Source organism: Cuculus canorus, chromosome 14, assembly GCF_017976375.1.
Source record: "Cuculus canorus isolate bCucCan1 chromosome 14, bCucCan1.pri, whole genome shotgun sequence".
Classification (NCBI taxonomy): Eukaryota; Metazoa; Chordata; class Aves; order Cuculiformes; family Cuculidae; genus Cuculus; species Cuculus canorus.
In genome coordinates, this window is record NC_071414.1 from 11,997,883 (window position 1) to 12,024,527 (window position 26,645).

The 26,645-nt window shown below is 39.7% G+C and overlaps 1 protein-coding gene across 8 annotated transcripts in view; it reads left to right on the forward strand.

Moving 5' to 3' along the window:
* The window catches only part of EBF1 (EBF transcription factor 1), a 279,938-nt gene that overhangs the window by 161,933 nt on the left and 91,360 nt on the right, over window positions 1–26,645 (forward strand). For 4 of the 8 annotated variants that reach the window (XM_054079476.1, XM_054079477.1, XM_054079480.1 and 1 more), the window contains exons 7-8: window positions 12,795–12,876; window positions 21,130–21,247. In XM_054079476.1, the coding sequence (XP_053935451.1) occupies window positions 12,795–12,876; window positions 21,130–21,247 (200 nt within the window). Of the gene's footprint in view, window positions 1–12,794; window positions 12,877–21,129; window positions 21,272–26,645 lie in introns of all 8 variants that reach the window. The other 4 variants (XM_054079473.1, XM_054079474.1, XM_054079478.1 and 1 more) reach the window with 1 other exon arrangement.

Sequence of the window (26,645 nt, forward strand, 5' to 3'; positions counted from 1 at the left end):
GCTAGAATGTGCCTTCTAAAGGATTGGATGGAGATCAAGAAGATCATGTCCAGTTGTAAAAAAGTTATCAGTTCAAAGCTTGCGACATGTCACTTGACTGTAAGTCATTGTGTTATGAAACCTGTTTTTTAAAAGCAACCCTCAGAATATACAAAAGCAAAAGCAGCACGTGGGGTTATTGGCACTGCATCACTAGACTGACAATTTTTATTTTAAGAGAGTCCTCTAAGGAAAACCCTCACTGCTGCGGGAAGCAGTGTTTGGTGACTCAGTAGGAGGTACGCTTTCCTTTTAGATGCTACTGAAGAGGTGTCACACAAAGGTGTACTGCATTGCTGGAGGTGCTGTCTTTCAGGAGAGACACAAAGTCAAAAGTCTGGCCACCTGTAGTTGTAACAAGTCCCAAGACGCTTACTGCAAGGATGAAAGTTTTCTCCTCAGTGGCCTTGCTAGTTCCAGCTAGCTGCATGTACTGAACATCAGGAATCTTTTAGCTGAAGGGATCTTCATGCTCTCCTAAATACAGTGAGCCAAATAGGCCTCTTTATATTCATGAACTTTGTGTGAAAAGTTGGTGGAAGATTCAGAAGGTGCCAAGGCTAAATTTGGCGGTAGAGGTTGTAGCTCGGGGATGGCAGAAAAGCTTCATTGCAGGGACAGGAACAGTGCAATAATTTTTCACTTGCCATAGTTTTTCTGCGTGGTAGAAGGCAACTTTGGGGGTAGAAACTTTGCCATTCAGTTTTAATCAGAATAGAATAGAATAATCTCAGTTGCAAGGGAGTCACAACAATTACCTAGTTCAACTGCCTGACCAATTCAGGGCTGACCAAATGTTATTAGAATATAAAGAGCATTGTCCAAACAGCTCTTAAACAGTGACAGGCTTGGGGTATCAACCACCTCTCTAAGAAGACTGTTCAAGTGTTTGACCACTCTCTCAGTAAAGAAATACTTCCCAATGATTGGTCTATAAATTTGAAGTAATGTTATTTCATTTAGTAGACACTGAAGTCACGTATGACTTGTTCAGGCAATGTATATTTAACTGTGTTTTCTTCCTCATTTTGAATCAAGCCCTGAGCATCGTTTTGTCAGGATTTACTGTTAGTTGGTGGTTATTGTTGACAAGTTGATGTGAGAGTATTTTAACATGTTGTCTGACACATCTGCTGAGATGTTTTTCATTGGCACTGCACAGTATTTCTTCAAACTCCTTAATTTTTGTTTGGAGATTAGGCAAGGGTTTAAAACTTGATATTGTATACTCAGCAAATGAATTTCATTAAGCCTTTGGACATGTGGCTGTGTTCTTATTTCCTGTATTAGTTAACTCTGGGCCTGGATTCTCCACTCATCAGAGAAGATGAAATTCATGTTTTCTCAAGTTTTACAGTAATATCTCTAAGATCAGACCATCATCTTGTCATCTAGGTTCATATTATTAAACCAATCATCTTAAAGGATTTCAGACTTTTCACTAATGATATGTCTGTATTATAGAAATGATAACATGTTGCAACATTTAAGCTAACTATTATGCAATTAGGTCTGTAGTGGAACTTTGTAAGAGCTGCACAATTGAATGAAAAAGGAATTATCAATATTCAGTACTCATGTAGAGTTCTTGATGACTCCAAGCTGCTGTCTAGTTAGAAAGATTTGGGGATGAGGTTGTGTTTATATTTATGAGGGTTTTTATTTTTTTTTCCCAGGGAAGTGCTAGAGGGGACTGTAAGATTTTACTGATGTTTTTTGCTCTTTGCCAGTTGCTGCCGCAATTGTTCTTGAAAGAAGAACAACAGAATGTAAAATGGAGTTAAAGAGTAAAAGTTTAAGTTGCAAGCACTTCCTAGTCTTTTGAATTAATTCTAATTTTCATCGGTATGATGTAGATAAACAAGATCGTCAATCTTTGTGCCCTGACCGTCTGGCAAGGTTGCTTAACTGTTCATTGTAAAACCTCTGCTCTGTCGCTGATGCTGTCCTCACCGCTCTACAGTGATACAGAAAAATAACTATTATGAAGTGCTTATATAGGACTTTGAAAATCCTTATGGTCTGTGTTTTGTGGATATGAATCCTATTGATCACAATTATCATCCCTGCTTTCATGTAGAAATACATCTCAGTGACACGGTCAGACATCTAGAAGTACAGGAGAGATCCCAGCTCTTGACTATGTTTTAACACCTACGAAAGGTGTTTGTAGCTGCTAACAGAGGTCACCTTCTTTCTCAAGATGATAATTCACATTGTTCCCTGCTCCCATGTGCAGGGTATTTAACACTGTGCCTCTGTCCTCACAATGTCTTTGAACCATTGAACTCAATGATAAATATGCTTTTTCTCGTAATTCCAGCCAACGAAGTGCACAGTGACGCAAGTATAACACACTTTATTACAGCCAACTCATGCTTACCTCACTCCAGTTATAACATCAGCAGCATCCTCGTCTTAATTCTGATATAGTTTTGGGACATTTGATTTTATCCTTTTGCTTGGGTACCCTCTTTGGATGGTTAGCTTCAAGGGCAGAAGAAAGTATTCTTGTTAGCTGCATCAGGGCTTCAGCAAAAGTGATTTTCCTATGCATTCAAGGCTCATTGCTTTAAGAAAAGCTCTGAAGTACTTAATCCAAAACTTGTAGTATGGCAGATAGGATTTGATTCTATATGTCTGCAGCAGAGCTCATTATTTCTAGGATTAATTAAGCTCTTTCAATGTTATGTTAAAGATAGCACATGCATGCAATATTTGTTGATGACATCTCCAGCATTATGTATAGCGTGATGCTCTTTGCTATCTCATCAAAACCTCTCTTTACCACTTTCTCATTCAGTCTCCCCCTTCTGTAGTGGCTTACAATGAATTTTACGGTGTCTGGGTTGCTTGGCTCTGCACACTCAAAAACTTCTGCACCATTTTATATCTACACTGAATTCTGCATCCCCTTCAAATACCCCAGGAATATCTTCTCTTGTCGAACTACTGCATGCACAACTCAAAGTGCCTCCGCCTTGCCACAAAACATTTCTTTGCTTCCTTCCAGTACTCAAAATAGCAACTATATGCCGGATCCCATCCTCATTGCCAGAGCTCCCTGCTGCAAAGGAAGTGAGGGCTTTATTCTTTTAAATATCATGAAACAATGGGAACCCCTGGATGGAATGTCCAGCTTGTGGGCAGGAGCTGAAGGCAGTGCTTGACTTTCTTCCACAGCATTTTTGTGCTTGATCTTCTCTTGTATACAAATATACATTTGCATATGTATATTATTTTCTGGGCAATTCTAGACTTGCCTCTACTAGTTTGTTTTAAAGACTCCTTTTAATTGTACTTTTTTTTTTTCCCCAAGAGAACCAAAAGTAGTTATTACAAAAAGTAAAATCATGCCTCCCAGCAGAATCTCTGTCAGATTGTCCTTTGTCACTGACTCTGACTGGGTTCCCAGTTTAGTTTTGTTTTTAAGTTAATAAAAGCTTGCTCTTAATGACTTTGTTATTGTTTTTTTTTTCTCCCCACGTAAGATCCTTTACTGCTGCTACCTTATTTCAAACAAACACTTCATTTGCTTTTTGAAGCATAAGTTGTCTTTGGAGGGGATGCAATCAGTCTTTCACCACATTGGCACTTTCTAAATATTTCTCTTTAATTACTCAGATAGGTTGGGTGAGGTAAGTTCTGCTCATCTTCATAGCATGACTGTGAGAAGAGGAGATTTACAGCCTCATTTCTAAGTTGGCCATTGCTGTTGCAGTTCAGCTGAGGATTTAGTGATGCAAAAGCTGAGACTGGGATGTCATCCCAGCAGTAAATCCCATGGTTTTGCAATATCTGTCTTGCTAGGGATAACCCTGAGGTAGTGGAGCAGCTGCAGCTGAGAGTCTTTGAGTTTGCACAGAGTCAGCATCTTGTGGGCACACTTCAGCACGTGTGTGAAGCTTCTGTTACATTTCTCTGGGGCTGGGAACTCCTTGGATTGTGTATTTTTAATGATTTTGAGACATGAACGAACTCGGTAATCACTTTCTTAATTTCTTATGTGCTTCTGATTCATTACTGGCATACATTACGTGTTATGGTAAATAAGAGACCTAGCAGCATTTTTCCTTGTAATTTCTTTCTCTTCAGGCCATCAGTCCTGCACATAAATCTGGTCAAAAATAATTTCCATGTCAGTCTCGGCAGACCTCCTGGCTTTTCTCAACGTTAAGCATCTTCCACTTAAAAGGAAAAAAAAAATATCTTGGGAACAAAACGGAGCAGGTTCTGAGCCAAGTCTCGGGAGGGAATGCTGTTGTAACATAATGTCTACACCTAGCGTAACCATTCAAGGATACATCTGTTCAGATGGGTTTTGAGTAGCATTCCACCTCTGTGAAGAGATTTTTCAGAGTCTCTGGCCAGAAGGTATACCATGCACACATCCTCTAAATAGCCTGTCCCTCTGGGCTTCCAGGTTCAGACGATAGCACGGGTGCGTCAGTGTTATTTAAGGATATTACTGGTGTCAGGTTATTTGAGGAATCATTAATTACTGTATGTGCAGGCAGACTGCACACAGTTTTATATGTAGGTGATTTACATGTGCCTGATCCCGGGCAAGGCAGGGAATGTATTTCCTATATATAAAATATTTACCATTTGAATCTTCATAACTTTCTCAGTAAGCTGATGAAAGAAGTATGTCATCAGCACCCTGTGCTCAAGGTGGCAAGGTTTAGGGTCCCATGCCTGCTGTGAGACAAAAGGCTTTGGATGGCTGGACTAACACTGATCTCCGAAATACTATGACTTTGATACTACCGATGTTTTTGGTAACCATTCTAAAGTTACGGTAGTTTACCTTGAGGTAACAGGCAGCCACATACTGATATCATATTACAACAACAGTAATGCTGTTATCTATCATCACTTACACTGAACAGAGGTTCTTTGAGCAAAAGTATGACTCTGGGAGGGCTGCTAATTCAATGGCATTGTGTGAACTATGATGGACTGCAGAGCTGGTTTATATTTGGTTTATATTTTTTTCCAGTGACTGAAGTCTATTATCTTCAGTAAAAATTAAAAATAGTTAACCCACTTTTATATCTTAGTATTTGAGGGCTGAAACAGGGAAAGAGCGAAGGGAAAAGTAGTAAAACTGAAAAAATTAAATCTTTTTTATTACTAAATAGATAAGGATAAATTCTGATGGTTATGTGACTGTACTCACTTGATAATAAAGCACTGTAGTGCCGGGAAGTCTGTCACAATTTCAGCTAAAGCACTGGCTCATCAGCTCGTAAAGAATAATCTGTGATTTGAAGCATGCAAAGAAAAGCAGAGCTTGGGAGCCTTCTGTGCCATGTAAGCTAACAACTGGAGCTGCACCTGGGGCATGGGCGTGTGTGCACTCCACTGCTTATCTCGCAATGCTCTTTGTGTCAACATAATGTAAAGGATGTGTGTATGTTCGGTCATCTTGCAACTAGCTGTCATAAAATGCATACAGTGTGTGTTCGCTGTACACAGATGGCATAAACTCCGTCCAGCCTTTTTTGTGATAGGAAGGTAGCTGCAGCTGAAATTTAATAAAAATATTAGATAATGGAGCTGGGCACAAGTAAGGAGGGATAAGAAAATTCAGATTTTCCCTACTTTAAGGTAAAAAAACCCCCACATATTAAAAGTCAGACCTGGAAGCAAAATTAAATTACAGAACACCGAGCACTCAAATCTGCCTTTTGACTATTTTTAATTCTGTTTTGTGATGTTGTTTAGTGGCATTATCTCTTCTTTTCTTATTAAAAGTCTGGGAGAAGAAACCAAAAAAACTCTCTCTGGGATTTTAACTCACTCATGGGAGAAAATGCCAAATACACTTTCCCAAACTACTCTACATTTCTCTGATGCATTATAAGTTGGTATCAGAAAGCTAGAGGAGTCCAGAAGATGCAAGATGAAAAATTGATATGTTGTGCTTCACTGTGCAGAACACACAGACCTGAGGAAAAGTGACTGGGAACACTTGCTGAAGTGAGGAATGAGTAATTTAAGGCTGTTTTGGGCAGTCCTACGTTCTGATTTGGTGATTATGTGGGTGCCTCCTCAGCTATTTGCTGTGCTGAGCTGAATATTTACTGTATTGATAACAGCAAACCCTGGCAATGTTAGCCCTAGGAGTCAGAGAAAGTTCACAAAAATTATGTAGTCTATTCTGTTTCTATTATAATGGCATTGCCTGAAGAATCTCAGTCAATAGACTCTGACTGCTTGAGGCTTGTTCTCTGTGTCACATTGCCGTTCTTGGACCTTTTCTGCAGTTCAGGAGGAAGATATATATTTTCTAGTAAAATAAATAATTTCCCAGGCTTTTGGTTTGGGCTCTTGGTTTTTTTTCCTGTTTTTTTTTTCTTTTTTTTTTTTTCCTTTTTAGCCTAGTGTATTATTTAGAATCCCATAAATGCAAAATACAGGTCTGAATCTGCTTCCATTTTAAATCAACGAGAACACTGATCCTCGGGAGAGCAGATTTGGGATTTTTTTTTTCTTGGTTAGAATGTTTGACAACTCAAGAAGGTTATCTTTGGAAGAGCGTTAGGTGGCTCTCTCTGATGTTTAATTTCTCTTCTGCAGAATAAATTTCCTGTTGTAAACATGCCACAAAAGGTAGCTACCGCTGCTTATTGACTAAAGAGCCAAGTGAAATCCAGCTGTGAACATGTGGGTAATAGGAAGCTTTCCCTGTGCCTATATTTGATTTCTATGCACAGCCTCATGTTGGTAAATATCAATGTAAGTCTCAATTTTTCTTTTGTGAATAGGGTACATGACATGACCCGTTAGTTGTATATGAAAAGGTCTATGAGGGGAAAAAAACAACCAAACCAAAAATAAAGCATTGCAACAATAGACTTGTTAGTAAATGGGAATCTTCTTACCTTAAATGCTAAGGAATTTTTCCCCTCTTTGTTCTGCCAGTATTAGTAGAGGTGGGCTAAGCTCAGATTTTCTATAGTGTAGGAAATTCCATTATTTTGACAGTTTTTCCCTGGCAGAAGTTGGAAAATTAAAGAAATTATTGTTCAAGGAAAAAAAATGCTTTATTCTAGCATAATATTTTGAAAGTTGGGAATTTTCCTTTGTAAAATAGTTTTGATTAGAAGAGTCAACTTGAAAGGGAAAAGAACTAACTTTGTCCTTCTGAAATTTCTAAAGGGACATTTCTATGGTTTGATTATTTACTTTTCCAAATAAAATTGTATTTAACAATGCATTTGCTCTATATTTTTATTTTAGTGGCAAATTACTAATTAGATCTAGTTACCAGGAGCTATGGTAGGAGTTAGTGATTAAGAGAGAAGTGTGTGAAAAACCTGAAGAAGCAAATGCCACAGCTGAAGTGTAGGTACTGTCTGTCTCTTGGTGACCGGTGGACTCACCCCTGTGTTGGCTTCAGCACTTCTTGATATGCCAAGTTTTCACCAGAAATAAAATACCCATCAGATATTGTTTGAGACAACTGTATTTGTAGTATCGCATCCCTAGCTAAGAGGATGACCAAAAGAAGGAGACAGGCTGACAGTAGCTGGTTCTGCGAGGTACCAAAATATGTGAGTAGAACCTATGTCTCCCTCAGCACTGCTTCTGTATTTAAATTTATGCACATATTTAGTACTCTGCTGAATTGATATGTCATACAGAATGGGCATGCGATCAATTTATCTGGTGGATGGTTGCTAATTATTGCACTGACCCAGGTATTTGTGTTTTACGAATTTTACAAACCTACAAATACTTACTGCAGTGTTTTATCCAGGATTCTAAAGTTGCCCTCTTCTACCAAATGCATTTATACCTCAGAAAAGGTGCATTTTGTCAGTTTTGTTTGCCCTAGCCAGGTTTAACTTGTGTAATTGACACTCCTTTTCTGGATAGCCACTGGTCTGGCTGACCTTGGCAGCACAACAGCTGTCGTATTTTCACATGGATGAACTGTTCTTGAACAACTTCTCCAATGTATCAGGAACAAACAAGCTTTTCTTCAGCATCAGGAATGCAGCAGGTCTTCTTTCCAACTGTTTTTTTTTCTCCTTTCACAGACATATTTATTGTGGCAATGGCAAGAAAGTCCTACTGCTAAGCCTTCGAGTTTGAGTTCCTTTAAATTCCCTTCATGGGAGTGACAGAAGAGCCAAGCTAGATCATGTTAGACCTCGCGTTCTTTAATTTAGATCTTCATTTATTTTTAATAAACATGAGAATTAATTTGTAGTGGCAAGAAAAGTAGGAGGGCAAAATCCTTTTACATCTTTATTGCTAGTATTTCCTTTTCTACCCTGTATTTATTTAATTTAACTCACCGTGGTAGTTAGCAGTGACGAAGAGCGGGGTGCTTCTGGGGAGGGTATTGCGCACACCCAGAGGGTTTGCAGTGTGATGGACAAGTTGGCTGGTGATGAATGGCAGGGAGTATTTTACACGAGTGGAGTGATCTCCAGCTGGTAGCGTGCTGGCTCTGCTGAACGAGAGGAATCAGAGGGTGGATGGCTGGAGCTAGGAGGGGAGCTGGTGTCAGGAGATAGAAGTAGCGGAGTGGGAATGCAGTGGGGCAGCCAAGGAGCTTGGACTGGGCTGTGGTGAGAGTCCCTCACTAGCAGAGGGTAGAGGGTAATGATGAGAGCACAATTCTACTGACACCAAAATCTTTTGGGGAATGCAGCTGTTTTGTTAGGAAAAAATAAAATCTTCATCTCCACGAAGGAATTTTCTATTGAGTTATGAGAAGAGGCGAGAACGCTCCTAAAAGAGCCTCTAACCCACTTGTTAGAGCTTCTGCCTAGCACGCAAGAGTTCATGTTAATTTGGGGGCTGATTCAGACTGGAGGTTTGTATTTAACTGAAGGTTCTGTTTCTACGCTGGTCCTTACAGTTACTTAGAGATTTGTAGTGGTACAGTGCCATGGTATGGATTAACTGCTAGCAACTTCACTCTTTGAGTAGTTTTTGCAGCATGAACTGAGTTGTGTCTCAGCACACCTAAATGTAATTAACCAGTTTTCACTAAAACTGCACTCCTATATCCTCCAACCATGTCTCTGTGGGGTGAAGTATGGAGTCCTTTGATTTAATAGTAATGTAATTCAGTAAATCCAAGTGCTTTGTAAAAGTTTGCATATTTCTGGACCTGAACTGACTTGCATGGAGCTGGCTTGTGTTTCTCTGCTCTATATGCACAAGTTCTTTTCACACCAGGGATGTTAGTAGCCAGGAAGGGAGTCAGAAAATATGTTTTGTTTGTTTCATGAAAAAAATAAACCTTCAGTGGCAGCAGTGAGTATAATTGATGACTGAGTTCTGTGTGGCAGAAGAGCTAGTGTTCAGCAATCACGTAAGTTTGGAGAGAGAGTTAAAGTTGAAGATTTTATTGATGCTCCTGTGTTTTTCACATTGTTTTTCTCATCTTGGGAATGAATTTCAGACCCCAGTGGTTAGTATTAATGCTATATATCCTCTGTGGTTAGTAGTACTGTTATACAGCCCTGCCAAATGTGGAGAAAGATAGAACTGGAAAAAATAACCCACTGTGAAGAAGCTAGATGCAAACAAATGGGGATGGAGTTTTATGCTTACAAAGAGCACAACTCTATTGGCGCTTCTCCTGGGCCAATACTGTTAATCTAAATCCGAAATATTTGTGGAGTGAAGTGTTGCTAATGAGCAAGGCTGGCAGCACCGAACTCGAGGTGAAGAAAGTTCTTGAAGAAGCAGTTTAAAGCGGGAACCGAGAGACCAGGCTGAACCCCATGAATCAAACTGTTCCACTCTGCCCTTGTATTAACCTGTTTGCATCTGCTTCCCTCCAAAATGGGGGGAGACTGTCAACCGATGTGTGCCGTGCCAGCTTGGGAGCCGCTTGACTCTTGTCTAGATGGGTGTGGGATGCTCTCTTGTAGCCAAGGGGGCTGCAGCTCTGGTGTGTTCCAAAACAAAGTCCAGCCTATAGTTTGTTTTGTCTTTCAGCAGAATAAAAATATGGTGCTTGGCAGAATGCATTCTGTAAACTGGTGACTTTTTACTTTAAATGCTGTGAGCAAACTTAGTTGTTTAACCTTCAGGTCTTGAAAGTTCCTCTGAAAATACTGTCATTTTTTAAAGTTAATTTTTTTTCTGGAGTTGATTTAATTCAAAGGGAGTTTTGTTTGCTTGCTTGCTTGCCTGAGGTTTAAATAATGAGCTTAATTTCTTCTGCAGTTTAGTTTGATGAAACTTCTGCATAATTTTGTGGAGGTAGCACACTGTAAATGCAGTTAGACTTCAAAACTTTGTGTTAGAGTTAGTAGACCCCAAAAGCCAATATATTTCATAATAATTTTCTAAGTCTTTGAACTGAAATGAGCTCTGAAATTTGTTAGGGAAGGTAAGGTCCAGTGTTTCTCCAGAGAGCTTCACAAAGAGCTTTCCATCTCCTTTGGGGCCCTTGAGCCCCATTGCCCGGCACTCACGTGTGCTATGCAAAGCCAGATCAGAAAGATGCTTCTGATGTTTGCATGGCTGACACTGCCGTTGAGCACAAATATTTTTAACTTTTCCATGTCCTGACTCTGTTTGGGGCAGAGGTGTTGCTCCAGAGCTGTGTCACTGAGTGGGCAGCTGCTGAGCTTGGCATTTGGTGAAGCCACCAAAAATTCCCCAGCAAGCTTGAGGCAGTGCCAGCTTCTCCCCAAAGAGTAACTGGCTCTGAGAGGCTTTGCCACATAAGGGCAAAGAGGCTGTAGGTACCAGCTGACAGGGATGTCTTTGCCTCCCAACAGATGGCCAGGCTTTTTATTTCAGCAACCAATCTCGCGTGGAGAGGTGGTCTCTGGATCCTGCCAGCATTTCGCATGACAGGGCCAGCTTAGGGCAAGAGGGATCTGATGTCTGTGCCCTTCATAGCTCATGAACTAAATGACGAGCTGTTGACAGGAAAGCCATCATCTGAAGTGTAAGATCCTGAACTCTCCCCACTTTTCGTTTTTCTTTGGCGGAATTAATGCCCTATTTGCTTGTCTCTCAAAATCCATTCTGGCACGAGTACAAACCCTTGCCTGGTAGCAAGCAGTTGTCTAGATTCGAGATGCCAAGATTTGTGCTGACAGCTCCTTCTACACAAACTGAGTCAGGCTGTCACAGCTGGCCATTAGAGGCTTAAAAAGACACACACATGTACAACAAATAGCACCAACTTTCTATTAGTGAATATCAGAACCTCCTTGATGAGTAAATGTAATGGCTTACACTGCTCTTTATTTCAGTGTATACAATCACAGTGCATCCAAAACCCTGTTCAAGTGTGGTGGCTGTTTATCTTATGTTGATTGATTGCTCTTATTCAGGAGCACAGGTCTAGAAGGGACTTCCTGGGTCAGGAGATCCAGTCCTTGATAATCCCAAGCATAGCATCTAATAATGCTTCTCATTGCCTTACTTTTCTTTAATGAAAACAGTCCCTCGTAGTTTCAATTTGTCATTGCAGCCATTTGCTTCTCATAATTTTCTTGGCATGAAGGAGCAAACACCGGAACTTTCCTTGTTGAAGGGTGGCATCACAACTAGAGCAGGGCAAAGAATGCTGCTCATCAAAAAGGGATCCTCTGAAGCTGTTTACTCTGCAGTTTTGCCTTTCTTGGTGGTAGTGTGTGCAAATTCTGCTGAACCAGTATTCAGTTGGGGCGCTAGAATATGGATGCTAGCAAAAGTTAGCTTTCTGATTTACAGTAAAACAGGATTGAAAAATCCCCCGGCCTGCTTTTGTATACGGAAATGGGTCCGATTAGCTTCTGCTTATAATCAACTGATGGTTATTGCAAGTGTAATGCTGCTCTGTCTGGTTGTGCTAGGTTTTAAACTTGCTGTAGGATTACATTTTGCTCAGCTGAGCTTTAGTAGACCTTAGTCTGTAGTTTATTTTGGACAAAAGGTTGATAAACTTTGGCTTTCAGGGAGGAAGCCTGGAATCTGAGACCCACTATTATTCATTGACTTGTCTTTACGAGTTTAGAGTCCACTGATGCATAACACTGAAGGAAATATTTTCAGTGAAATGTTTGCTTTTTTCTTTGGCTTTGTAAAATGCCATGTCTTTTCTTAGCGATATATGTCAGGGTCATATAGCTACTTCAGTGAACTGTGTACGGTCAGGAAATAGATTGCACTGAAAATATTTCATTTTTCCATTAAGTCAGTCTTTTAACCAAGACTTCTCCCCCTTTTCCTCTCAGGGTTTTGGCCTCCCACTAACCACTATCTGAGCATTACTTTTTATGCACAAACTGGGTTTAATTGTAGAAGGGAGATTTCAACTGTGTGGAACGTTTTCAGTATTTTTGTATTAAATCAAAATTTGCACATGAGAACAAAGTTGTAAAAACAAATCCCAATTTAAACATAAGGGAATTTTCTTGGCTGGTATTCTTCTGTCTTCTTTTTGCTGTGCTGAAATATGTATCGCTTCCTTGCTTCTATGGATAGCCCAACAAGGCTAGCCATTTAGCATGATAGGAAGACAGACTCTGCAAACTTTAATGACTCTCACACAACAGATCTCTTAACTTAGTACTTAAAAGTTTAGGACGTGCTGACACGTTTTGCTGGATTGAGGCCCATGCAAGCTCTGATCCGTCTTTGTATGATCAGTGGGATGATTTGTCTGAGTTGGGAACACTAACGTAAATGAGGCTCTGTTGGACCAAATGTGCAGTTGTTAAGTAGTACTACTATGCACTGTTTATAAGATGTTGATGTTAGTTTCTCTTTCTCCACAGGTTCTTCTTGAAATTTTTCCTCAAATGTAACCAAAATTGCCTAAAAAATGCAGGAAACCCTCGAGACATGCGTCGATTCCAGGTCAGTCAAACATGCTTCCTCCTTTCAAAATCAGCAGCTGTTAGGGACAGAAGTACTTTGACCCAAACTAACCTAGTAATTCACTGGAAGACGCTAAAAACATAAGGTCACAGATTATTGCCTGAGGACTTCTTGTCATAGCAGAATTGTCAGGAAGTAGCTGGGTTTTCTTGCTCTGGTCAAGAGAACTCTTCAAGATAATGTCATCTCCACAGGAAGTGAAAGCATAAAAAGGAAAAATTGAAATGACCTCACTGTGGTTTTAGGTTATGAGGCTACCTGGCTCTGCGATACTCTCTTGTGCCTGGGGAACTATTTGCCTTCATGTAAACACTGAGCAAGTACCATGTTTATTGTAAGGGGCAGGAGAGGGTATAAGAGCAATTAATAAAATGAGGCTCGTGACTACACTTCAACAGTTATTCTTCAGCAGTGTTAAAGACTCGGAAACGTGCATCAGTAGGATGGAGGTCCATCCCTGTAGTCAGCACTTGGAAAGAGCTACCTCTGAGTGTGTCTTGGGTTGTTTTGGACTGGTATTTCCCTGCTGTTCCAGCATGTGGCAGAGGGGGCTTGGGAACTGTAGTATCAACGCAGCTTCAGATGGCCAAGGGCATTTTTTGATGCCACACCTATGTCCATGACTGCTTTTGGGATCAAGTACAGCACTGCCTATTGGGAAGATGGTCTGCCCTTGCCTTCCTCAGTGCTGGCAGCAGAGGGGTGTAATGACAATACTGAGAAACAGTTGCTCCAACCACTTTATTGAAGATGTGGAGCTTTGACTGTGCCAATAATGTTTTAGCTGAGCATGCACTTGAATAAAAATACGGGATAGGGACCCAAAAGACCTTCCCTTTTGATGGGGGGAGTGTATATGGCCCAGGGAGCAAAGATGATAAAGTCTGTCAGTGAGGATTTGCCTCGGAGTTCTGAGGAAGAAATAAGATATTTGTCCCATAGACTACATTGATCTCTGGAGGAAGACAACACCCAAGGACTTCTACTTTCTGCAATAGCTGAGGACCTTGTTTGCTTCTTTTCCAGCGCTGTCACACTTAAACGAAAGTGCTAAATGCTATGTAAATGGCAATATTATTTATGTGTAAAACATATGTCTTTTGTTGAACTGCTTAATTGCAACAATGCTGGAAGGCAGAAAGGTGTTATTTGCCCCTCTGAGCACAGAAGTGAGGAGATGTGGCCACAGGGATTAAATTAATCAGTATAAGAGCTAGAATTAGCATGGCAGAGCCCCTGGCTTCTCACCCTACACTCCTCCCTCTGTCACGTTTTCCTGTGATTCAAGAGAGCGTTATCACTGGAGGAGAAAGTAGAAAAAGGACTCTCACCAGCACAGGGATTTAGGCCAAGCAGTCACCCCTGGGGCCTGTCAGAGCTCGCTTCGCAACATGTACACTCTGCTGGGTTTGTGCTCATCCAGGCTCGAGGCTGATTTTCATATGGTAATGCCTTTGCATGTTCTCTCAGAACAGCAATCAGGAGCCTGTGTCAGCGAGTAGGTAGGACATAGGAAAGGTTGTTGATCTCTTGACTTGTAAAGACATTCTGTCATACAAACGCAGCTTCACAGCAGTTGAGCTTTCTGTGTGTAAACAGAGACTGCTTAATTACACAGGTCATGTCAATTAGTGTGACCTTAACATTTTCCAGAAATTAATCACTTTCAGCCAAGCGAACCACTCATACTATAATACAGGGTGGTATTGAAGCTTGCAGCGTTCTGTTAAGTGCCCAGGCATATTGTTGTACAATGGCTGCTTTTGTTTCTTTTCTTTTTTCTTTTTTTTTTTTTTTAAGAAAAAGAAAAGAAAGAACTTGTTGCTCTTTTAACAATAGACTTTTAAAAATAAAACACCTAAAGTCTACAGAGTCCAGGCTTCATTTGTCATTTCTTAGGGTGAAAAGGACCAAGCACACTCATAGTACCTCAATTATATGATGCACCTAGATGTTAGAGACAGTGTTGTATGGGAACCAATGGAAATCTGGGTCTCTGCGAAGTCAGTGCAGGGTTTGCTGTCAGCTGCCTTTGAAATAATGCCAGTGACTTAAAAGTCTCTTAATATTTATGTCAAAGTTCTGGTTAAAAACCATGAGAGTAAGGTATTTCTAGATAGCTATTTAAATAGTAGCATACTTTTACACATAAAAATTGAGGCTTTCTTTTCCTTTATATGGCTATAAATTGGAGAGCAGAAGATTTAGACTAGACGTAAGGAAGAAATTCTTATGGTGAGGTGGTGAGACACTGGCACAGGTTGCCCAGGGACGTTGTGGCTGCCCCATCCGTGGAGAGGTTCAAGGCCAGGTTGGATGGGGCCTTGGGCAGCCTGAGCCAGTGGGATGTCCCTGCCCATGGCAGGGGGGTTGCAATTGGATAATCTTTAAGGTCTTTTCCAACTCGAAACATTCTATGATTCTGTGATTCTTTACTTCTTTCCCCTATCTGTGCTGGACTGTTAAGCTGCCCAGAGTTTTGTCCATTTTCTGGCCATAGTCTCTCAACCATCAGTCCCTAAAAGTTGTGAGGAGTTGTTAGAATGCAGATTATAGTTTTGGTGAGGGAAACGGTGACAAGCTAGGGACATGACTCTTGCACTGCCTAAGGACGAACTCTGCAGGAAATTTCATTTCTTAGTAGATTTTGGGGTTGTTTGTTAGTTTGTTGTGGGTTTTTTTTGGTCGTTGGTTTTGTTTGGGTTTTTTAGTATTTTTTTTTTGTTTTTTTTATTTTTATTTTCCCTGCAGCGGGGAATTGTCTGGTTATTATATGGTATAAGAGGTTTTAAGAAAGTACCAGGAAGAGATGAAGTGTGTTTTCATTCAGGCGCCTTGTGTGTGAAACTTCATTCAGGCTAACAAATGATTTGGAAAGTTTTATCCTGAACTTTGCATGCAAATGTAGTACTGTGTGATAAGCCTAATGCGAATTAGGCCTGGAAGGAAATATATTTCTCTGCATGACTGAGATGTCCAGGCGTGTGACAACTGGAGCGGTATAGAGTGCCAGCAAAAGGGTGTGCTTGGAGCAGCGCTGGCCCTGGCTGTGTTATTTGTGTCTCTATTAGCAGAAGAAAACAGTCAGAGAGGAGAAGTCAAGTGCTATGCTGGGACTCAAGACAGTTGAGTTGTGTTCAACTGCGCTACAGACTCCCTGCTTGTCCTGGAGAAAATCATTTAATCTCTGTGTTTCATTAGCACAATTGCACAAAACATTTGGTGATATTACGTATTGTCCTCTTTATCCAAACTTGCCTTTTTATTCTAGAAACCCCATAAAGCAGATGTTAAGTCTGTTATTGCATTCTTCATCACAATAAGTAATCAGTCTTGTTGGGATGGGCTGTAGTGCCCCAGTTACTGGTAATAATACTGAGTAGATGGTATCACGGGTGAACTTTGCCCAGATTTTATTTTTCAGTGCTAAAAACTTATTCATACAACCTGAAGAGTTTTGTATGTTATTGCAATTAATGAAACCCAGGTGCCCTAGTTATCTTGTTGTTCTTGTTTTAGCACAACTGCTTACAAACCAACACATGTCAAGTTTTTATTTAGAGGAAACTTTTCAGACTGAGTCACTGCATAAAACCCCAAACATTCATTTATTATGAAAACCTTGAAAGTCACTCAGAAATTGATGTGTTATTTGATTCTGTTACCACAACCTCTTCCTCAGCATAGGCTGCTTGTTTGCTTCCATGGGATGCTGCCACTCATGTTTGAATTGAAGCCACTTGTGTCTTATTGCAAATTTGCATAAGAGACAGAGATGATGCTTCATGAATCCCAGATAATGGAATTTGGACATGAAGGTTCCATCCCTAGAGAAGGGAAAGGCAAAAAAAAAAAAAAAAAAGGCTGAAAAATAGCAGTGAGAGCTGTGGCCCAATTCAACAAGGTAATTAAGTGCCTGTCCTGTCCTTGAGCACACGAGCAAAATTACTGAATGTGTTGTACTTATGCGCTTTAAGTTAGGGACCCTTTTAAGTGTCTTGTTAAATTGAGAGTGATTTTTTAGTTACTAGAATAAAGAAGTCAACACAATGTAGGAAGAGGTCACCAAGTGGTGATGAAAATGAAGATGTTGCTCAAGCCATTTCTGCATAGCTTTCAAAGAGCAGCAAACATTAGAGTTAGGAGTTTAATGCTAATGACACACTTCAAACCTGGAAATCAGCTTAATCAGATTTTCTCTGCCTTTGCCACTGAATGTTGGGGACATCGAAAAAATATCAACTCTCTCACTGTGCATTGGAGAAAATTGAAAGCACAAGGAACATGCTACGTCTTAATCAGTTAGCAAAGCTTAATGGGCTGCGGTTAAAAATGAGGAGTCATGCAATGCTTAATTTTGATATATTAGGTGAGGTACTATAACAAATAAACAGGCCGTGTGCTAAATGTGGATAAATAGCTTGATCTCCGGGCTCCTGGTCTCTGAATACTTTTTTTTTTTTTTTAAATTATGCTCCAAAGTATTCACAAACTGAACTATTTAATGGCAGGTAGAATAACTCATAGAGCTGTGATATATTAATGCATGATAGTGCCAACTTCATTGAAGAAAGTTGTAAACCGATGTGTTTCTTTCATACCTTTGTCTCCCTTGGTGTTGATACAGGATTTAAATTCAAAATATATGAAGGGCTAAAGCTAAAGCTCAAAATCATTTTCCATGTTTGCCTGTCCCAAATTAAAACTGCGTTTTGTTGACAAAATTTGGAAAGGTTGGAGATTTGGCAGGCCTGGTTGTCCCTGTGCTTACATTAATGTGTCAGCACCTCATTAATCATTTATTAAACTGTAATGTGCCGTTCCCTCTTGCTATGGTCTGTGTTTTAGGATGCCTCAGTGCCCATTCCACATATACTGTGGCTCTCCCCTCCCCCTAATTTTATGATTTCTCCACAAATTAGTTTTAGCATGTGCTTTAACTTGAACATATCCTAGTCATTTCAAAATCAAAATAGGAGAGCATACTATTTTTTTAGATTAAAAAATACGAGCAGAACTTTTAAGGATATAAGTGCTTTGTAGCGATCCGAGTATGTACTTATGGCACACAATATTCAAGGTGCGTTTTTTTTCTCTGTCAATAATTAGGGGCATTAATATTTTGTAAGTGCTGTGTATATTCTGTATTCCTGTATTAACGAATTTTTGCATTTAAAGAATTCAGCAGTAAGTGTGTGCTGCTTTTTACAGGTGTACTATGAATGATCATTTTTTTCAGACAAAAACATAAAAGTAACCACTTTTTTTTTTTCTGCATTTCCTGAGACTGGAAACAGTTTCTCTTGGGGATTCCTTTTATAGTTTCTTCTGCTAACGACACCAAAGAACCACACCAATGCGGTCTCTTTGTAGTAAATCAAACTCTCTGTTCAGGAGGTGGGTAGGAAGACACTGTTAAGTAATTCAAAATATCTTGCATGAACAGTTTTGGAAACCTGAAGGGGGAAAAATTAAATGTAGACTTACTCACATAAAAGTGACCCTACTAGGATTGTCTCCTTGAGTTCTTCCCTTGAAAGATACATATATAATAACAGCTAATTATATATACAATTTTCACAGGTTTGAGATCTATCTTGCAGTTACTACTCTTGACCTGTTATTTTTATTGAATCCTATTTCTAGAAACATTCAAAATTTTAGTTTTCAGTACAGGATTAATCAACTTCAGAATCTGTGTGTACCTACATGGTTTTAGGATTGAGGAAGATATTTTTTGTTGCAGCCGTTTTTATTAATCGCAGTAGTGTTAATTTTCACATACATCTAAGCAGACCCATAGAAGAAGATAAGGAACTAGCATAAATCACGGAGTTGTGACAGGTAATGCCAGCTAAGGATTTGGCTCAAAATCCCAGTTGCAAAGAATTTACAATGGTTGCAAGTGCACAAATGAGATTGCAAACCCTGAGCCACTTACTATAAGATCATATTTTATTGAAAATATCATAAACTTTATTCTATCCCTCAGGAATGCAATGGGTAAATTACTTTAGAAACCCCTTTTGGAATTTTATATATAAGGCTTGGGTTTTTTTTTTTTCCTCTTAGTTTGATTTCAGAAAAACTTACCTATAGTGTTTGCTGCTTTCTTTTTCCCAAATTTCCATCTGTTAGAGCTCTTGAATAATTTATTCTGTATTTTAATATCTTTCACTTAAAATAGGCACGAAAATCTGTTGCCTGGAATGCTGTTCTGAGGGACCTTTTTAGGATCCTTTAGATGTAAATTCTTCTCTTTTGTATTCCTTTTCTTAAAAGATGACTTAGGGTTTAGTTATGGACAGTTTAGCAGCTTTGCTTACTTTGTTTTTGAGCATTGTAATTGGTGGTCAGAAATAAGTGGAAATTTTTTTCTTTAACTTTTTTTTTTTTTTAGATCTAATTCAAGTGATGAAATTGAATTGTTTTAAGTGATCCTTTAAGTGTCCCCATTTGACCAACTTCGAGAGGCAGCAGCTTCCTAAGAGAGTTGAAGCAATGTTTGCCAATCCTTGTAAAGCATTTCACCTCTTCAGAGGCTAAAGCCTCTCAAAACCAAGAACAATTAAAGCGAGAGCCTTTCAGAGCAACTGGGGAATTCAGCAAAATAAATCAGAAATCCTCTGCCGTGGCTCTGGAGGCTTGCCTCATTATAAGAGCAGATCTATTAGCCCCCTTGCCATTGTCTTTCATTTCTCAAGTGAGGTGATTCTAATTAAATTAATCTGCATGTCAATCTATTGGTGATCAATCAAAAGGGCTGAGGTCCCCCTTTGCGGCAGTGTGCTTGCGGCTGACAGGGGCTGATAATGGAGGAAGAAATAAACTGTCGAGCAAAGTTAATTAGTCAACATAATAGGTGGATTAAACAGGAGCTGCTGATTGCTGTTTCACATGTCGAAGCATGAGGTGGGAGCTGAAACTGCAATTAACAGACAATTATTATATTTGGTTGTAAGAGGTCGCATGAATAAACATATCTCTGTGGGTTTCAGTTTTTAATCCCTTTCCCTGTTTAATGTAAGGAGAAGTGTAGGTCATTTCTTCTTATTGTTTTAGTCAAAGTTCTTGAAGGCGACACATGCTCTTGGCAAACCAGCAGCCAGCTGAAGGCCAGATCTTTGGCTGGGGAAAACCCTGGGAATGCCATATGTTTAGGGGGACAGGCTGTGGAAGGGGGCAGCTGAATGAAAGCCAGAGAGGCTAAGTTACTTGGCCTGAGTAGGGTGGGAGGAGACACAGTGTGATAAGTTTACAGCTTTGCAAGGGACTTGCCCAGTTTCCTGCATGGTAGTTCGTGGCTTGGGTACTGTAAGCCTGAAGAGGGATTTCCTATAGGATGATGCCTGCTGAGCCTCAAGGCTGAGATCCCCCTGGATATCGCTGAGCAGCTGGGTCTTCTACTTTGGACCCAACACCTTGTCTGTTTGCCTCAACTGGGTTGGCTTTTCTCCCACCCTGGGCTGCTCCTGGGAGCAGAAGTGTTGGATCCTGCCTCCAGGGTAGTGCTTCTCTTTTCTCCCTTTACTTGCCTCAAACTAAATCCGAGGTGTTGACATTGAGATAAGTTGAGAAATACAAATAATTCTAATGTTGGATGAATAGGGTTGTGTTCTCCAGATCAAGACCCTACTGTCAAGCGTGTGTGTACACAAACATACCTATACCTACTCCCTAAGATAGAGCTTGGGAGAAATTAGGGCAAGTCCAACAACCCATAGTTGCTGTACTAAGGGGAGAGCAGTAGAGGAGGTGATGAGGGGAAGCATACAACAGCTCTCATTACAACTTCGCAAAATACACTTTTGTTTTCTTTTATTCTGAATCGATTCTCATTTGCAATGTCAACAGCTCTATCTACTTCAGCATGGAAACTGAAGGATAATTTAGGGTGAAACACAGCTGCCCTTGTATATAGGGGAAAAATACTTAATAAAGATCCTCTTGTTAAAATGATGGTTAACAGTTTGCTGTCTGCCATGCAGCTACAAACTCTGCAATTTGACTTAAAACTGCATCAAAAGCTTTCGATGCCAAAGACCCGCTCATCAATAGCGTCTCTTGTTAGAACCGTACAGCATAAGCACCAGTTATTATGTGAAATAGCTATGCAATTTTCTACAGCTCCCAGCTGTTATTTATTTAACTGAGTTTATTACACTCTGTGCTTCTTAAAAAACATATATATATATATATACATTTTCCTCCATTTTGCTCTTGTGCTTGCAGGTTGTGGTGTCTACAACAGTCAATGTTGATGGCCATGTGTTGGCAGTGTCGGACAATATGTTTGTACACAACAATTCCAAGCACGGGCGGAGAGCTCGAAGACTTGATCCCTCGGAAGGTACGCCTTCTTATCTGGAACATGGTAGGCATATAATTTTCATTGGTTGGCATTGCTACTTTAAATGTGGGTTTATTTGTTTTTTGTCTCTGACTACTGGTTTCAAATTGTCCTGTAACACTTTATACTTTTGGGACTGGATATTTTAAAGAGACTGTCCTCCAGACCAGAGGGGGAATTTTTCAAGTAGGTCAGCACTAAATGTAATGAAATGACAAACCATTAGGCATATACGGGTGCAGAGTCTGTCCTGTGTGTCAGTGAGGTGTGGTGAGTGGTGATTTCTTTTTTTTGTTGTTTCTATTCAGCACGCAAAATTAGAATCTGGTCTTTTCCAAATTGCCTTGATTTTTAACTGTGTGTATAAAGGATTTTCCCTACTTTCTGAAGGGCTCAGCACCCAAATTTCAGAGTGGATTTCTTCTACCTAGAAAGTGCTGAGCTCTCTAGGAGGTCCAGCTGTTCCTTTGAATTGCCCTAAATGAAAGCAGAGCCCTTTTGGAAATCCATCTGCTTACTCAAGCCATGGATGAATGTTCTCTTCTGGCTTCAGCTGTGCCAGCTGAGGAAGTTGCTCTTCCCTTCATTCCACAGCTGCTTGTCTCTCCTTCCTGCTGCAGGCTATTCTCCACCATGGACATGTCAGTTAAGACGGTTGGTTGATTGCTACCTAGTCTCTTTCAGTCAAAAGAAGTTCGAGTTAAATAGTTTAATATTAGCTTTTTGTCAATCTGGCTTATTTTGCTGAAATGTTTGGTGAAGAAATGGTGCAAGGCTGTTTGTCTGGCTTTTCTGAAAGGGCAGTAAACCCCAGCAAGGGTGGAATGGGGGCACATGGCTGGAAGCATTCTGGGAGACAGTAATGTTTTCCATAAGACCAGCTGGTCCTGGAAGAGAACATCTGCCGGTGACTGTAGGTGTTTAAAATGGGAGTTGATGAGTGCAAATGCACTTTGAAAAATCTGGATTTGATTAATGTTTTGTTTTGCTCTTTGTCCTCAAAGTTGATGACTACTACTGGAAAACAAAACAAAAACAGAGGGCATTTCACTCCCTTCTCCCTGTTGCAGCTTGGTAGAATAGTTCTTTGTCTTCAAAGCTGTTTGTAATCCTAAATTCAATATGTGTTTGCTCCCTCTAAGAGCTGTGTACCCTCAGCTTCCATTGAAGTCCTTGAGTGTGGAAGGCACCAGCCCTTTACGCTGGTTTGTTTCACAAATATTTGCCAAGGATTTGATTAATAATGACATCGTCTTTTCCAAAGAGTTTGAAGAAACCAGATAAAATTTTCTCTGGGAAAGACAATGCCACTGAGGAAAATGTTAACTAGATATGTTAAAAGAAATTATTAATACTGAGAAATGGGCAAATGGTTTCTACTACTCGGTGGATTCCTGTGGACATAATTTTCTATTCTGTTTATACTTTCAGGCATCAGTCCTGCAAGCACTTACGCATATATTTAAGATTATGTGCACATATGGTCCTGTTGGGATCAATGAGGCTTCTTGTGTCAGTAAAGTTGAGGGTATTGATAAGTGTTTGCAGAATCGGGTCTGTAGTTCACACTTACTAACCTAAAATTCTTAGCTCAGCAGCGTTTCTCATTATATAAACATAACTTACATCTGTATTTATTTAGCTCTAACTTTTTATGTAGGCTGTGAGCCATTTTCAGCCATAATTCATCTTATAGAATTTTTTTTTCATCCTGCCAACAACCTAATTTAATAAACAAACCACTGTCATAATTTTTGCTGAATTTTTGTAAGGAATGTACGAACTCTGTCTTTATTAATTAGCAACAAGGCAGAACGTTACAAAATCAAAACTCCCTGTTCAACTTGTAATCTTTCCATTAAATCTAGTCTTTAAAAAAACCCACTATTTTTTACTTATATTCCTGCTAAAGTAGATGTCACCTTTCATCCCACCCCTCCCTCACTGGAGTCTTCCCAGTGCTTGCTTGTGGTCAAGGCAGTACTCACTTTCTCATACATAAATGTTCTTATTCCCATGCGTGGTGTAACAGCATCTCATTTTACCACAGCTATCATTCCCACTCCTACTACTTAGGGGGATTCTGTTAGCAAAAAGAAACAAAAAAAAAAAGATAATGCCATGCTTACATATCTCCACAAACCCCGGTTACTGTGCTAACATTAAAAGTCAACATCTGCAATATATCTCTATGTGTGTATTTTGTGGGTGATTTTTCTGGTCTACTTTCACAGGCACCTCTCATGCAACCTCATAAAGCAACTGCTAGTAAATTCTTACTTCTGCATAGGTACCTCCACACTACAAAGTTGCACTCTTACCAAAGGCTTGATAAAGCCTCTCTTTTTGATCTAAGTCCCTTCAGTTCAGCTCTCCGGGAATTCTATGCACGCTTGAGTCCAAGAGACAGGGAAAAAAAAAAGCATAAAAAAAGAGAATCCAGCGACTGTTTTGAATGTTGTTATTAGATGTCTAAAACACTTAACTGAGAGAAACAAAAATAGGGGAAGTCTCGACTGGGCTTAATGCTATTGAATTTTGGGCAACCACTACGAACCTTAGACCCATTGGAACAGATGACAGTTTCCTCCACTGAAATTAATTTTTACTTTTAGTTTGAGTCTTGAAATATTTTATTTTTTTCAGTTTTTGGAACTTTTATCTTGGACAGTATCTTCAAGTGTGAGTAATAGAGGCAGTTTGTTTGTCTTTCCTCTTTCCAGCTTTTCTACCGCCCTAAGAGGGAGGACAGATTGACCTGAACAGAATCTGTAAAAAGTGAAATGGGAAGCTAAGGTAGTCGTGGCTAGTTTGTCTCTGGTTAATTGCTCTGGTGAGCAGCTTCTGATTGTAGGTTTCTAAAAGCTGGGGTCTAACTCTAATATGCCTGAATCTAACTCTAATATGACTGAATGTATTCCCAAGTACTTTTTGTGATGTTTAACTCTTTAACACAGATATCCGATAACAATAAAGAGGAATGCGTGACTGGATGAGGACTGGGGAAAGGGGGTATAACAAGAAGATATAGTCATTGTCTAGTTTAGTTAGACAATATTTAAATTATTTTTCCTTACAAAGTTGTGTTGGGACATGCTGCTCTTAAACGTGGAGTTGCAGTTTCTGTGACACCTAAAAGAGATTTTGGGTGCCAAAAAGGTGGAAAGAAATCTTTACTTCCCAAACCACTCAGGAGCCTGGTGTCTCGACATTTGGGTTTTACCATCTCATTAGCAGGTAGCCTGGATTATATCTGGGACAACCAACACATCTCTATTTTTATTTTGCTTGTCAGACAGTGAAATAAAAGTTTCTTTTTGTAACTCATCTCTCTGAATATAACTAGGAACCTATATCGTTGTTTCATACCCACACACTGTCCTCCTTGAAACCAGTGGGTTAAGAAGCTCATATTTCAAATGAATATTTCTATCTTTCATAAGTAATAGCTGGCAGAAGCCAATTATTTCATACATGCCTGTGTGGTATAAATAGGGTAAGCCATGGTAATCTGTGGTTTTCAATAATTATCACTTTTTCATTCACAAATAGTTGGATCCTCACATTTTATATTTATGGTAAACCAGAAAGCCGATGTGGTTGACCTTGCTAAATTGTACATATATAGTAAGATGTATAGTGAAGAGCCAATAGGCCCCAACCAGCAGAATACATTTCAGCTTGCAGTTCATCCCAGGGTGTCAAATTTAAAAGGAAAACCTTTCCAATGTAATTTAAGTGACTAGCTTATAGAAGGGGGGAAATCCTGACAGGGTTTGCAACAACCCTTTTCAAGTTATCAACATGAATTCCACCACTGCAGATGTCTGCAAAATTTCCAGTTAGAACTCTCATATTACTGCAAAGTAAAAATTCTTTTTTTCCCCGAAAAACTTTAAATGGCTTCACAAGAATGTAAAACCAATTGCAGCATCAGTTTCTCTATTATTTTTCCTCACTGGCAGAATGCAATGCCCTCGAAAAGTGATAGTCCCCGAGACCCTGTCAGTTTGCATGCTCTAACACTTTATTATCTAATGATCTAATATGCAACAAGGCAAAGAAGGGGTGCTTATCACCCTGACAGGATGCCTAAGAGAAGTGACTAAATTACTTTATGTACCATTAGTGCTAGCTGCCACGGTGAACTCACTGTGAGCATTTATGCAAATATTCCTGAATACATTCAAGTGGCCTTGTCAGGAAGACGACTGACAAGCAGCTTAAATGCTCGGGTTTTTAAAGGGACAGTTTTATTTCTTTTTCTTTTCCTCCCATAGGTGATGCTGAGGTTTGCTGGTGGTTTGGTTCTGAGTCAGCTCAACAGCAGCAAATGAGGAAAGATGCAGGGTAGAAATAGGGACGAATTATAAGAGAAGATGTCAGGATTTGCAGATGGAAGCGGAGACAACCATGATTTCAAAAGCAATGTCTTGCCATTATTTTAATATGAAATATATATAAAGCTACATGTGTGTATGTATCTAAAATAGGTCATTATATAACAAAACCATACTAGTGTCTGCCTCATACTGGAAATGATGTGCATGGCTGCGTTATTTGATCCCTCTATTATGGTACCTGAAACAGTCAAGATTTTACTGTGCCGTTTTAGTTCACGGTAGTAATGAATGATTCAGACCATTTGCTGTCTGCAGGTGCAAAACCTTCTATGGTAAGTGAAGAGTAGTAGTTGCTGTGCCTCAGCTGGATACATCAGGTAGATCCTCTCATCAGCAGTGGGGCATTTAAAGAGCTTTTCTTGTGAATCCTGCCCATCCTGGGCAATTTGAGAGCCCACAGTCACCACTGTAGGCTCATGCACAGATTTTTCACTAAATTTTCAGATTTGAAAGCAAAATGATTGCTGGGCTGTGTTTTAGTTAATTGGATATTTTCTATTTTCTTTATTCAAAAGGGAAAGTTTTTCCCCATCTTATAGACTATTTTGAGTGGATAATCTTTAAAATAAAGCTTTGGGACTGAGTGCCTTTAAGAATATTTGGAAGCAGAATTGTTAAGAATGTTCATTGTATACCTTGAATCTAGTGAATGTACTGGGCACACCAGTTGATTCCTGAAAGATGCTCAGAAATTTGACTTAATGACCTGATTCTTCTGTTGAAAGTGGCTTTGACACAACATAAACCGCTACATTTTTGGCAGCATGGAGAGTCATGAAAAGGATGCCCCTATCAGCTCCATTTTCACCATTTCAACATTAAATCCCTTGGTGTTGCGTGGGTCCATGCTAGTTAATGGAATTGTTAATACAAGGCACAGTACTGAGAGAAAAATATTAGTGAGTTGAGAAAGGTTAATCTTCAAAACTTGACAATTTTTATCCTTAGATGCTATAGAATCAGGCCATTGATCAAAGTTAGGGATTACTAACTGC